This window comes from Gigantopelta aegis, chromosome 12 (genome assembly GCF_016097555.1).
Source record: "Gigantopelta aegis isolate Gae_Host chromosome 12, Gae_host_genome, whole genome shotgun sequence".
Taxonomy (NCBI): domain Eukaryota; kingdom Metazoa; phylum Mollusca; class Gastropoda; order Neomphalida; family Peltospiridae; genus Gigantopelta; species Gigantopelta aegis.
The window spans coordinates 25344855-25359953 of record NC_054710.1 but is presented as its reverse complement, the minus strand read 5'-3'; the positions used below and the strand labels follow the sequence as shown (position 1 = coordinate 25359953).

The 15099-nt window shown below is 37.5% G+C and overlaps 1 protein-coding gene across 1 annotated transcript in view; it reads right to left on the bottom strand.

Moving 5' to 3' along the window:
• Positions 1-277: 277 nt before the first annotated feature.
• LOC121385918 overlaps positions 278-15099 on the bottom strand; it is a 38982-nt gene continuing 24160 nt past the window's right edge. Inside the window, exons 2-5 of the mRNA XM_041516709.1 lie at positions 11107-11326; positions 9946-10031; positions 8311-8518; positions 278-5252 (exon numbers count right to left, since the gene is read on the bottom strand). Of these exons, the coding sequence (XP_041372643.1) occupies positions 5136-5252; positions 8311-8518; positions 9946-10031; positions 11107-11326 (631 nt within the window). The 3' untranslated portion in view covers positions 278-5135. The remainder of the gene's footprint in view (positions 5253-8310; positions 8519-9945; positions 10032-11106; positions 11327-15099) is intronic.

The window sequence follows — 15099 nt, the reverse complement described above, 5'->3', positions numbered from 1 at the left end:
TGAGATGAGTGTCCAGAACAGCGTGCTTGAACTGTAATTGGATATAAACACGAAAATAACTACAGATGAAGGAACACAGGATTATTTCGTTCTGTTCTATCGGCTATTAGTTATTTTATGCGCCTGAATCGTCGAAAGCCACGACCAACCAATAGATCAGCGATTCGCGTGGCTGACAACTAATAGTTCCTTAAAATACTACCAGCGACGATTGCTTGATAAATCCAAACGCTGTTTCTATTGAATATATGGTGAGAACCAAACAAATCATTGTTTTAAATGTTTATTGAAGTCTGTTGTTACTAGTTGTTAACGTATTGTACACCGTCGCTTCGGTTTGAGACGTCGAGGTTTGAGTCACAGGAGTTTATATATACATGCATATTGAAATATCACGTTCCATTCATGGTTATTGCAAAGTATATTCACCGGTACGCCTTGTGAAGTGTAGATATAACTATAACTATAATTATATATATCTTATTCTCTCTACATATACATGTATACCCTATTCACAACTTTATTACGCTCAGGCCGTTACACAACGGCATATGACGAGCATGATACATAAACTGTAGTGACAACATTCGGTTTACATAAGACAACAGTACAATAGTATTAATACAAATGCAATAAAGTAATAGAGACAATAGTACAATACAAATGCAATGAACAATAAGACACGCGCACGCCCGCACAGAAACACACATATACATATGTATACATTGTAAGCACTATATATAGGATAGTGTTATTTTAGGGTCTACTGCATTTATAAATAATTTCGTTTATTGATGTAATAATGTACACTTATTTTGCTATTCGTCATTACTTGTTTGTATTCCAACGCACTTCATTTACTATAATAATATGGCTTAAGCAAATGTTTACTGTAGTTAGTGAAATAAGTAGATATGACATATTTGGTGGTTTCCCATTTGATATGGATCACGAGTTTGATGGACATATAGACAGCTAAAATAACACTGATGGGACAGATAATTTAGTTCTAGCGAAGGCTCAGCAGAGAGAGAGAGAGAGAGAGAGAGAGAGAGAGAGAGAGAGAGAGAGAGAGAGAGAGAGAGAGAGAGAGAGAGAGAGAGAGAGAGAGACATACACCAAAGTGAAAAAACCTAAAAAAAACCTCCACGATAAAACAAACCACACCACACATTGAAAATCGTTGTATACACACACACACAGACACACACACAATACAGTGAAAGTGGGACAAATTTGTACTTCTGTAGATTGAACCAATGTTTTATATAGAATGTTAGATCATTTAATAATCTTGTCTTTATAGTATTTTAAGAAATAAATCCTATGAAATGCATTTAGGTCTATGCACTATTATTATTATATTTTTATACTTGACATGAGCTTTTCCACTTTTCAATTTCAGTATTTTCAATTACTGGTCTAATGTCTGTTCTCACAACATGTATATATGCAATTTTAGACTGCTTTTTTATCTATTACAGATCCTGAACATAAGAACAACATTTTAATAATAGAAATGAGAATGTATAATTAACCTGTTTATCCCAATGATGTCAATATGGCGTGACGTCATTAAAAAAAAAAAAAATCATCTTAATTAGAGCAAAACAACACATATGTCAAAACATATTATATTACTGAACTCTTGGTGGTTTGTGATATATGTATATATACATATATATACATATATGAATATATATATATATATATATATATATATATATATATATATATATATATATATATATACATACATACATACATACATATTACCCACGTGGTTCAACATAACCGAGTTAATAATAATTATACAAAGCATACGTGTAACAACAAGTTTAATGACATAATTTTAGAATGCGACGTCATAACATTACGTGGCTTCTCCATCCTAGCTCAGACTGGGCAGTTGAAATATGACGTCATTTCTCCTCGTAGTTGTGGCTGAACTTTTTTGAGTTGGGCCTCGTTATTAATAAAACAAACAAAAAATTGTGTTTGCGTCTATACGCTTTACGGCAATCTGATTGGTCCAGAGGTGCTTACGTTTTATTTCGTTCATATCTCGATCAACCGAAATAATTTAAGCCACGTCTACTACACCGCCAGCCCTCACTGACTCGCAGTACTTTAGTGCAACAGGCCGGATTATTCAGGGAAACATATTTGGATATCGTGAAGAAAACAAACGTGAGAAATATCGAAGCAATAAAAAAACAACATGCATATGATAAATTAATGGAAAATGCTATTGCAGAGTAGACATGTATACACATTGATTAAGGAAACAGAAACACACAACAACAGCAACAACAACAAAAGCATGAATGCAAACGTACTAGGATGGCACTGCATACTTGACGTATGCATTCTTAGTCATGACATTTCCGTGGCAATTTTAGACTAAAAGCTGTCCAGCGTTCAGAAAGAAAAAAAAAACCCACATTGAAAGTGGTCAAAGTCAAAGACAGGTGGCTAGAACACTTGCAGTATCACAAAGTGTTATTTCCAGATTGTAAACACGTTACAGCAATACTGGACAATTGCGTGATAGACACAGGTGTGGAAGACCGCGGGCTACTACACAGCGTCCAGACAGATTTATGGTGACATTGGCTCGTCGAAATCGTTTTGATGGTGCTGAAAACCTGAATAGGCAATTCCACCAGGCCACTGGGGTCCGCATCACCCCACAAGCATTGAGAAACAAACTCCATGCAGCCAATTACCGAGACCGTAGACCAGCAGTAAGGCCAATGTTGCTCCCACGTCACCGTCAAGCTCAATTGTTGTGGGCGCGAAACCACGTCAGATGGCAACGTCGTCATTGGCGTCCTGTTCTGTTTACAGACGACTCAAGATTTTGTTTGGACTTTAACGATGGTCGTAGGCGTGTTTGGCGTCAACCTGGAGAGCAATATGCTGACTGTAACATATTGCAACATGATCGGTTTGGTGTGGGTCAGTTATGGTATGAGGTGGAATATCTTTGGATGGTCGTACAGACTTATACGCCATCATGAATGGAGCTCTTACCGCAATTCGGTACGGAGATGAGATCCTTCATCTATATGTGAGACCGTTTGCAGGTGCAATTGGTCCTGAGTTTGTGCTAATGGACGATAACGCACGGCCACATAGAGCACGAATTGTGAGGGATTACCTTGAAGAAGAGACAAGTGAAAGAATGGATTGGCCAGCTGTTTATCCCGACCGTAACCCTATCGAACACATCTGAGATCAAATTCAGACACGCATTTCAAAACTTAATAACTCATCAAGAACCATAGACGACCTTGCAAATGCTCTGATTAGAGAATGGCAGAACATTCTACTGCAAGCCATTAGGCACTTGATACAGAGCATGCAGTGACGTTGCAGAGCAGTGATTAATGCTCGTGGTGGTCATACCCGCTACTAAAGAGCAATTGGTCAACTGACTTTCACACATAATGACAATTTCTGTTCCGCTGATCATTGAAAACCAGTATGAATTTTATGTTTTATTTTTTCTCAGAATTGTTTGTTTAATCACATCTTATACAGATAACCACATGCACAAACAATTAATGAATTAACAACTATAGTTGAAACCAAATTTAAGCATTTTATCTTTTCTGGTTCTGATATTATGTGCAAAGTAAACACCGATCCTTAACATTTTTTGGAGGAGTATATATGCATATGATATTGTCGATACCAAAAAAACACACAAAAAAAACCACTCTGGTGATAAGCTATATTTAGTTATTTATATTACATATGCACATTACCGATGTGGGCTCAAATATACGGAGTAATATTTATTGTCTGGTTGATCATTCACATCGATTGGTTGGTTATTTCTCACGGCCAGAACATCACTTTCAACCACACAATGTTTTATTGCCATAGTCAGATTACACATATGTTATACAATCTACAAATATTTACCAACAATCGCAAACATAATATAACGTTGTTTGAAATGACATGATCACTGAAACAGAATCAAGGTTTATGAAAACTCGGTGCATAGGTGAAAATACAAGACTAACGTCTGGCATACTAGGTAAAACTAACAAAGAAATAATTCTTGGAATTTGTTTACAATTAGATTTTGAAAAGGCGCTTGATGCTTTAGTTTGGTGCTTTATTAGGAAACACAAATCAGATCTCTTCGGTTTTGTTTTTTCAATTATTCAGAGGATCATTAACTTTTACAACACTGTTTTAGTTGCATTCAAATTGATTGTCATCTATCATATTTGTTTTTAACAGAACGAGATGTAAGACAGGTAGATCTGCTATCACCAAGCACGGTTACTTCCAGTACTGTTCCTGTTGTTGCTACACCAAATTCGGTTACCAAGTGCTTTGTGGCACCTCCAGACGCTTTGAATCCATTTCAGTTCAGTTTGGTTCTATTTCCGACGGCACGTCGTATGGAAGCCCTACATGCCATTGTGCAGGCTACTATTTTATATACTTTAAAGGTAAAGGAAAACTGAATGACGTCATATAGATGCAAAAAAAGCCAGGTAAATTACCTAACGCCATTTAAAATGACGTCATATAAAAGCAACAGAACCGTCCTGTTACATGGGAACCGTATTTGGTGTAACACGTTCCAGAGCGCTTCCGTGGGCTTTCGCTGGCGCTGTGTCAACGGAGATATGTTCAACTTCCAGTTCTATTCACTTCCAGTTCAAAGCTCCTCGATGCCACTTGGCGAAACCGTATTTCGTGTAGCACCAACATAACGTATGACTTAATTCCTTGATAAATGTTCTTAATAATTATCAGACATTTTCCATTTATATCTAAACACTTAACACGTTTTGCCAAAAACCTGCTCGCCAAACTGTTTCGAATGCTTTTGAAAAGTCAATAAAGGAAGAATATATAAAAAAAAAAATTCTTTCGTTGTTTTATAATTTCAAATACGGTATTGAGATTTTCTGTCGACTGCAGAAATGTAGTTATTATTTTACTTGTAATTGGATGTTGGATGTAAACAGGTTTCCGAAACAAATTACGCTTGTGATATGTCTATACGATTCCGGTTCTTTTGGGTTTCGTTTTTTCTTGTAGATTGGTTTCATCCAGCTAGTGTCTACTAGCCTAGTAGCTTAACATATAATTTGAAAGAAATACTAGTAGATGAATTTAACTGAGTCAATAAGGCAACCTTCCCAAATGAATACTTGATTTATCTGGGTGATGGTAAAGCTGTGTGCCCGGGAAACAAAATATGCTTCGTCCACGTACAGCTGAAAGAGAGAAAAAGTAATAATAATAATAATAATAATAATAATAACAAAAAGAACAAAAACAATAATAACATTTTGTAGTAGTAGAAAAAGGACACTGGCAAATATCTAAACTGCGAGCATTTGGTTTTGTATTAACATAATATTGTTTTTTCGTCCCTTTACTAACAGAGAGAGAGAGAGAGAGAGAGAGAGAGAGAGAGAGAGAGAGAGAGAGAGAGAGAGAGAGAGAGAGAGAGAGAGAGAGAGAGAGAGAGAGAGATAGACAGAAACAGAGAAAGAGAGAGATATTCAGTCATGTGCCTCTCGGTTGCAGTCTCTGTTAACACTTTTTCATACCCTAAGTTAAGCCCGAACGGCCCTCCGAAACGAATCGACCTTGCAGCAAGCGAGGATTAGTTTGATGATAAGCTAAGCCCAATCGGCCCTCCGGCAGGGATCGACACTAGAAAGACCAGATAGCTGGCGAGTGCAATACCACTGGATTACGCCCTGCACGATTTACATGTGGGTATCCATCTAAAATGTGTCATCCCAGTCCAGGGCTCGACCTTAGCAGTAGCCAGGTATGTTTTGGCTACCAGTATGTTGGTCGGGCTACCAGGTGTCTAAACCCAGTAGTCTGCTTGGCTACTAGATTTGTTTTGGTACATCCAGTTACTCCGCAATCGACAAGATGCTAAAATCCTTAAAACACACAGTTAAAACAACATGATTAAATAAAAATAAATGATTTTGTTTTTTACTCTTTTTCTTCTAATTTATTAAAATTATGGGGCTACCATTTTTGTACTGAGGACTACCAGATTTTATAACCTGGTAGACTGGTAGGCTACCACTGCAAAAGGTTACGGTCAAGGCCTGTCCTCTACTGTTTTGTCGGAGGCAATGGCTACATTTAGTGGTCAAGAACACGTTAATATAAAAAAAATTAAGTTAAATAGTTGTGTTTCTTACATCGTAATATGTCCAAACTGCATGATTGTGGGTGCATTTTTGACAATGTTCGTATCCACACCCACACGGGAGTTGGAGGATATTATACATATATACTATGTCAAAAAAGAAACGCATAGGTGATAGGGAAAGATGAAAAGTGTTTGATTTTACAAAGTATCCTCTTTTTTTGTACAATGTTGCTGAATGGCTATGTTCCTGGAGTGAGACAGCATGCCCAAGTGTACCCTAAAGCAAATTTAGCGCACGCTGTGGCATGTTGTGCGACAATTGTAGGAAATCGGCGTGAAATGGTCAGATTTTGGCGAATACACGTGAAACTCGGGGAAAAAAGATTGGAGTAGTGATGGGTGTTTAAAGCTGCAATGCTCGCAATGATGCCTCATTTCCATTTCGATATAGACGAGTTACAAGATGCAAAGGCTAAGCATGCCGAATCGAAACACCGAATCGAAACAGCAACGAGCACTGCTGGACACATACCAGGTTTGAGAAGGGTGTCTGCAAAACAAACTATTCGGAACCGACTTCGAGAAGCTGGTTTACGGGCTAGGAGACTGTATGTTGGCCCCGTCCTGTGACGTCAACATTTACGTTTTCGCTGGTGCTCATATGTACAGGGGTGGAAGTTGGGAAACTGGCGGTGAGTATAGTTCAGTAACGAGATGGACGACAACGTGTTTACAGATGCCGCAAATAACGTTTTGCCAACAACTGCGTCGCCCAAGTTGACAGATTCGGTGGAGGGAGTATCATAATGTGGGGAGCCATCTCATGCACCGACAGAAGTGAACTTGTGCTCGTATAAGGCAACCTGACAGCTGTACGCTGTCGGAATGAAAGTCTTCGCCGTCACATGCTTCCCATTTTGGATCGACATAGATAACTCTTGCAGCAGGACAATGCCAGGCCGCATACGGCACGTGCAACAATGGATTTACTACAGAATGAGAACATTAATGTGCTGCCATGACCATCAAAATCGCCAGATCGCAACCCCATTTAACATCTATGGGACGAACTGGACAGACGTGTACGCCAGCGTTTCCCGGAGTCTCAGACGCTTCCGCAACTGTCGCGTGCACTGCAGGAAGATTGGGCTAGGATTCCACGTGCCCGGATTCAACGACGCATGCAGTCTATACTGATTCCAGCGCCATCGTGCGACGCTGTTTGGTAACACTGCCGTCAGACCATAGCATTAACATTGTTACATACTCATGTCAAATTTGACTGTGATACGATAATAAATAACGAAATTATGCCACTTTGTATTAAAGAGATAATTCCATGAATATTTCGCCTATGCGTTTCTTGTTTGACAGAGTATATATTAATGGAAAATTTGCTCATCAAACCTTAGAAAAACCCTCCTCTGAATAAAGGTTTAGCTATTCAATGTTTCACAAAATCAGCTTGTTTGAAAATTACCCAAAATGATAACGTCCCACTTTTGTCACAAGAAAAACCCAGTGTATGAATACCAAGTCTTATTACAGCTAAACCATTTCAACTCCTTGTGACAATCTAATAGCCATTTCTAAAAATAACTCCTTGGCTATCACTAAGCTTAATAATTTGCTTCCTATTCCAAATAATTAGCCTTCAAACATAGATCTGTGCAAAAGCAACACGCGAAATCGTTGCTACCTAAGCGCCTTTCTTTTACTAACGTCATGTTTGATTTACAAATTACATCACGTGATATTTGAAACATTACACAAAATTGCCGCAGAGTATGATTCCACGAATCCACGAACTGAGGATTTAGTAATAGATTTAAGAAAGTGCAGTTATGATGTTAAATTAAAAACCGTGTTTGTAAAACAGAAATAAAAGAAGGTATGTAATAAATACAGAACTCCACATACGTTGTTTTTGTTTTTTATTTATTGCACTCGTTTTGTTTGTGCAAGAATAATGTGTATTCGTGCGTAAACTAAACTCGAGCAATAAAGAGGAAGTGAAAACAACGTATGTGAAGTTCTATATATATATCTATATTTACTTTTATTTATTTATTTTAAATTTGGTTTAAATACTATCAACTACCAGTTGATTTGGGATTTTTTTGATCGGCAAACGGACTTTCTTGACTTACTTTAAAAGTAGAATCCTTGACGAGGATTGTCAGGTTAAATGGTCTTCCTATAGCGAATGGGAAATATGGTTGATCTCTATCTCCATCGTGCCATTCACTCCCGTCGCGTGAGTAACGCAACACTATGTTGGTGTCACACTCGTAATGGAATCTGATGCTCAGTGCAAGTGCGGAGCACTGCGCTCCACATCCCAATGCTACCTCCATTCTGAAATAAATGTAAAATTATTTAACAACCATTTTTTTTTATCAATGATTCTACCCCCCCCCCCCCCCAAACTAGTTAAAATGGGGGGTGGGGGTGGGTGGTTCCAAATTGATGGAGATGGATGCTACGACTTATTGAGCGTTCTGCTATTAAACTACATTCCGTGCTATATTTTCAAAAAGCAGGCTAAAAGTTAAACATTTGTATTCTTTAACGACACCACTAAAGCACATTGTTAGTTAATCACGGGCTTTTAGATATCAAATATTGGGTAATTTTTACATATGTTCTTAGAGAGGAGAGCTGCTACATTTTCTAATTAATAGCAGATCTTTTAGCACATACATGTACCAAATACTTTGATACACTAGTCATAGTGGACTGGCTAGTACGAGAAATAGCCCAATTAGCTCACCAACGCGGATATATATATACTAGGCAGACCACATACCAGACAAACACTTTACTACACGTCCCGCTCCAGGTTTGACACATTTGAATGTATACAAGAGAGAAATCAATTAATATTTGGGGCGGGACATAGTCCAGTGGTAATGTGCTCGGTTGATGTGCAATCGGCTTGGGATAGATCCCCATAGGTGGGTCCATTGGTCTATTTCCTGTTCCAACCAGTCTCCCACGACGAGTATAATATAGACCGCGATATGTGCTATTCTGTCTGTGGGATGGTGCTTATAAAATACCCCTTACTACTAATAAAATAATGTAGCAGGTTTCCTCTCAAAGACTATATGTCAAAATTACCAAACACTACACATCCAATTGCTGATGATTAATAAATCAATGTGTTCTTTGTGGCGATAATGTCACACGAGTCATGTTGCCACGATTCCAATTATACTCAAACACACATGTATTTTCATGGATGCGTACAGTGGCAAAACAAAAAGAAACACACAATAAAACAGAGGGGATTTAATTGGGGTGGGGTGCTCTGCTAGAGGAATATACAGAAATATCATTTGTTTAAGGACACTTTGACATATTTTACACTACGGATATTTCATCTGTTGATATATATATATATATATATATATATATATATATATATATATATATATATATAGATAGACAGACAGACAGACAGACAGATGCTAGATAGATAGAGTGATAGAGAGATAGATAGATAGATAGATAGATAAATAGATACATGGACAGAGAGACAGACATATAGCTAGATATATAGCTAGATAGCTAGCTATATAGATAGATAGACAGACAAATAGACAGACAGACAGATAGACAGACACACAGACAGACATACATATAGATAAAAATATAGACAGATAGATAAATATATAGATAGATAGATAGACAGATAGATAGAGAGACAGACAGACAGATAGTTAGATATACAAATATGTACATTGATAGATAAAAAGATAGATCAATAGATAGTCAGATACCTGCTTCCACTGAGGGGCGTGCCTGAGATTTCTACTTTCCACCCAGCTTTAACTGTTCCTGGAATTCGTTCTTTGAACGGTATCGGCTGGAAAAGAAATACTTTAAATTTAAATTATCATTTGATACAGTAAAATATGAACTGTGTATTAATTTTATAACAAAACACACACATGCACACACACACACATACACACACACACACACACACACACACATGTATGTACGTACGTACGTGCCTATCTATCTATCTATCTATCTATCTATGTATCTATCTATATATCTATCTATATTTATGTATTTATTTATAGTCCTCCCTAGCTGTTAGCTAGGGTCAACAATTAAAATTCACAGTGTCCTTGACTACTGTAAGTCAGTTTCACACTAACTGGTCTGATTGCCAGCCCCTAATTAACTAAAGACTAAGTTATTGCATAAATGGCAGATGTCACAATAACAATTAATTGAATCGTGCATCAACAGCTAAATATATCAATTGCATTTTATTCTTTTAAAGGGACATTCCTGAGTTTTCTGCATTGTAAGATGTTTCCGACTAATAAAATATTTCTACGATTAAAATTACATATTAACTGTATTTTCTTGTTTAGAATATCAGTGTCTGTATATTCAATGTGTTTCTGGTCGTCTTAATATTCGTAAGAAGCCCAAATTGGATTTTGTCTTCAAATAATTTCGTACGTATGAAAAAACTATATTTTAGGAAATAAAATGAAATTTAACCTAGTACAAATATTAGAACGATCAGAAACACGTTTAATATACAACCACTAATATAGTATGCAGAAAAATATATTTGATATGTAATTAGAATCGTTAAAAAGTCTCTGTTAGTTGATAACATCTTAAAAATTGCAACAACTCAGGAATGTCCCTTTAACTTATGGTCGTGCTTATATCCCATTAAAGTTCAAGCACGCTGTCCTGGGCACATACCTCAGCTATCTGGGCTGTCTGTGCAGGACAGAGAGTTATGTTTTAGTAGTTAATGAAAGAGAAGACGGTGTAGTGGTTTTACACCTACCCACTGAGTCGTTAAAACTCGCTCTAGGTGGAAGCCGGTACCGGGCTGCGAACCCTGTACATACCAGCCTTATGTCCGATGGCTAATCACGACACCACCTAGGCCAGTCTGTACTCACTGAATTATTGAAAACAACAACACGCCGACAGGAGCAGTTAACTCCATTCCACGATCCTGAAGGGTCACAAACACTTGACTGACTGAGTCCAAGAAATCTGTAGTCCTTCCTACAGCTGTATGACGCTACACTTCCTACCAGCAGTGAACTGTAGACAACGTTGCCGTTTAGCAGCGGTGGAGGCGGCGGGCACAACGTCGCTGCTGTTAATGACAATGGTCTGAGTATAAAGGAATTGTAAGATGTTTGCGACAGAAACATGTTTGTTTTTTTAATTTTATAGATATTAAATTCGAAGACCTTAGTTCAACATTTGGCAATGTACACTAATCTACACAAATGTAACACATGAATCAAGTTGCAATGGACTTAGACACGTGTCTGTGGCATAGAAACAGGAAAATACACTTGACATAGACTAGAGCTACTCTCCATCTATTATAACGTTTCTAAGAGGAACGTACCTTCTTACAAATTATGGGGACATTTATTTCATTCCACTGGGAAAACCAGAATGACCATAACCACTTCGGATGTACGGAAATGGATCACCTAATCAATACAATCTTAAGTAATGTCTGATTTTAATTATAAAAAAGGGCAATTCCGTGGTAACTGACGCAACATTCAGACACTTTAACACCTTGGCTATTTTTTTTTTATTTCAATAAAATTGTTAAGAGTCGTATTCATTGCAATAAATGCATCGTGCCAAAAGTCATGTCAAAAGAATATTTCAGTGCATACAATATCAGAACAACTATAATCACAAATGAAGTGTGGGTAACTGACGGAACACAGAAAGTCACTTGCATTTGACATGTCTTTGGATTCTCTGAATCCAAAGCATAATGTTTCCACGTATATACAAATATCTGTAGTGCATGCGTATCTCTGATCTCAAGTAAATTAGTATTAGTATTTTAATATACATATACCTGAATTTGTCATAATTTATTTCGCTTGTAGAATGCACGAAGTTGCATTTTAGGATATCAGGTTTTCACAATTTTACAACACCCTCCCCCAATAACTTACACCCTCGATCTGAGTCAGCCAGTCTAGATCCTCCCTGTAACAATTTCCAGTACACGCGCATTAACAATGAGGCAACAGCTGAAGTTTACATGTACATCTTGATTGGACGTGTAATGATTTATTTTAGCAATTTCCAAGTATATACTGCGTCCACTTTCTTATGGTTTACCAAATGTCTGAGCCGAGTTTGTAAGAAATCGATGGAAATAAGGCACAGATTGTAAATAAATCCTGCCTTTAACATCTTCTTCTTTTTTTTCCCTGTCTCATTTGTTTTGTTTTTTCTGTTTTTTTTTTTGTTTTTTTTTGTTTGTTTGTTTGTGTGGGTTTTTTTGTGTGTGTGTTGTTGTTGTTTTCTTTTGGGGGGGGGGGGGGGGTGGGTATCTCGTTTTATTTCACTTTCTCTTGCTCCATTGTTCGCTATACACTGTTCTTTTCCCTCCCATGTCTCGTTTTGTCTTCCTTCAAATGTGCTTGATTCTCACTCATTATCTAGGCTGGTATCTTGGGAGGTATTTTGTTAAACATCAGGAACAGCCTGGGAAACTGGGGGTGTTACGTCAGTTAATTATTGGTGTGCTTACTTAGATTGTTATGTACCGCATGTGGTGTACCCTATTTATACCAATGTTACAATTAGGAGAATGCGAAAAAATAATATGTGGTACTGTAGGAGGGTACTATTAAAAATATGCTTCAAAAGGGAACTAACGCAACGAGGTCATACTTTGCGTTCACGTTTTTACTCATATTTTTTTTTCAAAATGTATTAATTTGATTTGCTAGAAAATTACGATTTAGATCTTAGAAACAAAATGCAATACTTAGTGTTATCATGTTCGTCCAATTTGGGTTCTCTCCTCAGAAGAAATAACGTAAAATTAAAGATGACTGCTAGGTAACATGACACGATTTTGAAACAAAACCTGAGTATTTTATGGTTTATTGAATATTAAGAAATAGTTGTATGCGAGAGAGAGAGAGAGAGAGAGAGAGAGAGAGAGAGAGAGAGAGAGAGAGAGAGAGAGAGAGAGAGAGAGAGAGAGAGGAGAGAGAGAGAGGAGGGAGGGAGGGAGGGAGGGAGGGAGAGGGAGGGAGGGAGGGAGGGAGGGAGGGAGAGAGAGAGAGAGAGAGAGAGAGAGAGAGAGAGAGAGAGAGAGAGAGAGAGAGAGAGAGAGAGAGAGAGAGAGAGAGAGAGAGAGACAGACAGACAGACAGACAGAGAGACAGACAGGCAGAAACAGAGATAAAGAGAGAGAGAGAGAGAGAGAGAGAGAGAGAGAGAGAGAGAGAGAGAGAGAGAGAGAGAGAGAGAGAGAGAGAGACAGTTGGTTTCGGCAGGAAGAAAAGTAAATATATATATAATAATAATAATAAAATAAGAAAAATCTCCGATTGCAATAAATATTTACTAAATCTGATATAATAATTACTGGTGAACATTACAATTGGTTGTAAATATGTATTTCAATTAACCTCAAATGTTTTTAAGAATAATGCTGTTTACAAAAAAAACAATACTATTTTTCTGAATCCACGCCAGTTTTGTCACTGCCTAATTGTGCTACAGTTTTAAAATATGGACTTAAATTACATTTTAAATATTGACTATGGTAAAACATTATGAATTATATACACAGACAGAAACAAAAACAGATAGAGAGAGAGAGAGAGAGAGAGAGAGAGAGAGAGAGAGAGAGAGAGAGAGAGAGAGAGAGAGAGAGAGAGAGAGAGAGAGAGAGAGAGAGAGAGAGAGAGAGAGAGACAGAGATATGGTTTCGTCATGGAGAAAAGACAAAAAACAACAACTAAAGACACTAAAACAGCCACCCCCCCAACCCCCCCCCCCCCCCCCCCCCCCCCTCCCCTCAAAAAAACAAACAAACAACAATAACAAAAACCCCAAAACAAAACAAAGAAACAACAATTGTCAGGAAATTATCATAAACATTTGAAATCCACTGCCGTTGGTGTTCTAGTCGTGGTGCACTGGCTGGAACGAGAAATAACCGAATGGGCCCACCGACGGGTATCGATCCCAAACCGACCGCGCATCAAGCGAGCGCTTTACCACTGGTCTACGTTTCGCCCCTTGAGTAGGGCACAAGGTAGTATATATTTCCATTCCCCACCCTAATTGAACCTCGAAAAAGGCTTACTACTACTACTACTACTACTACTACTACTACTACTACTACTACTACTACTACTACTACTACTACTACTACTACTACAACAACCACTACTATTACTACAATACTATTACTACTACTACTACTACTACTACTACTACTACTACTACAATACATCTACTTCTACTACTACTACTACTACAACTACAACTACTACTACTACTACAACTAACTACTACTACTACTACTACTACTACTACTACTACTACTACTACTACAACCACTACTATTACTACAATACAACTACTACTACTACTACTACAATATAACTACTACTACTACTACTACTACTACTACTACTACTACTACTACAACTACTACTACTACAATACATCTACTTCTACTACTACTACTACTACAACTACAACTACTACTACTACTACTACTACTACTACTACTACTACTACTACAAAACACTACTACTACTACTACAACAACTACTACTACTACAACTACTACTACCACTACTACTACCACTACTACTACCACTACAACTACTACTACTACAACTACTACTACTACCACTTATACTACTACTACTACTACTACTACTACTAGTACTACCACCACCGCTACTACTACTACAACCACTACTACTACTGCTACTACTATTACTACTACTACTTCTACTACTTCTACTACTTCTACTACTACTACTACTACTACTACTACTACTACTTCTACTACTACTACTTCTACTACTACTACTACTACTACTACTACTACTACTACTACTACAACCACTACTACAACTATTACTACT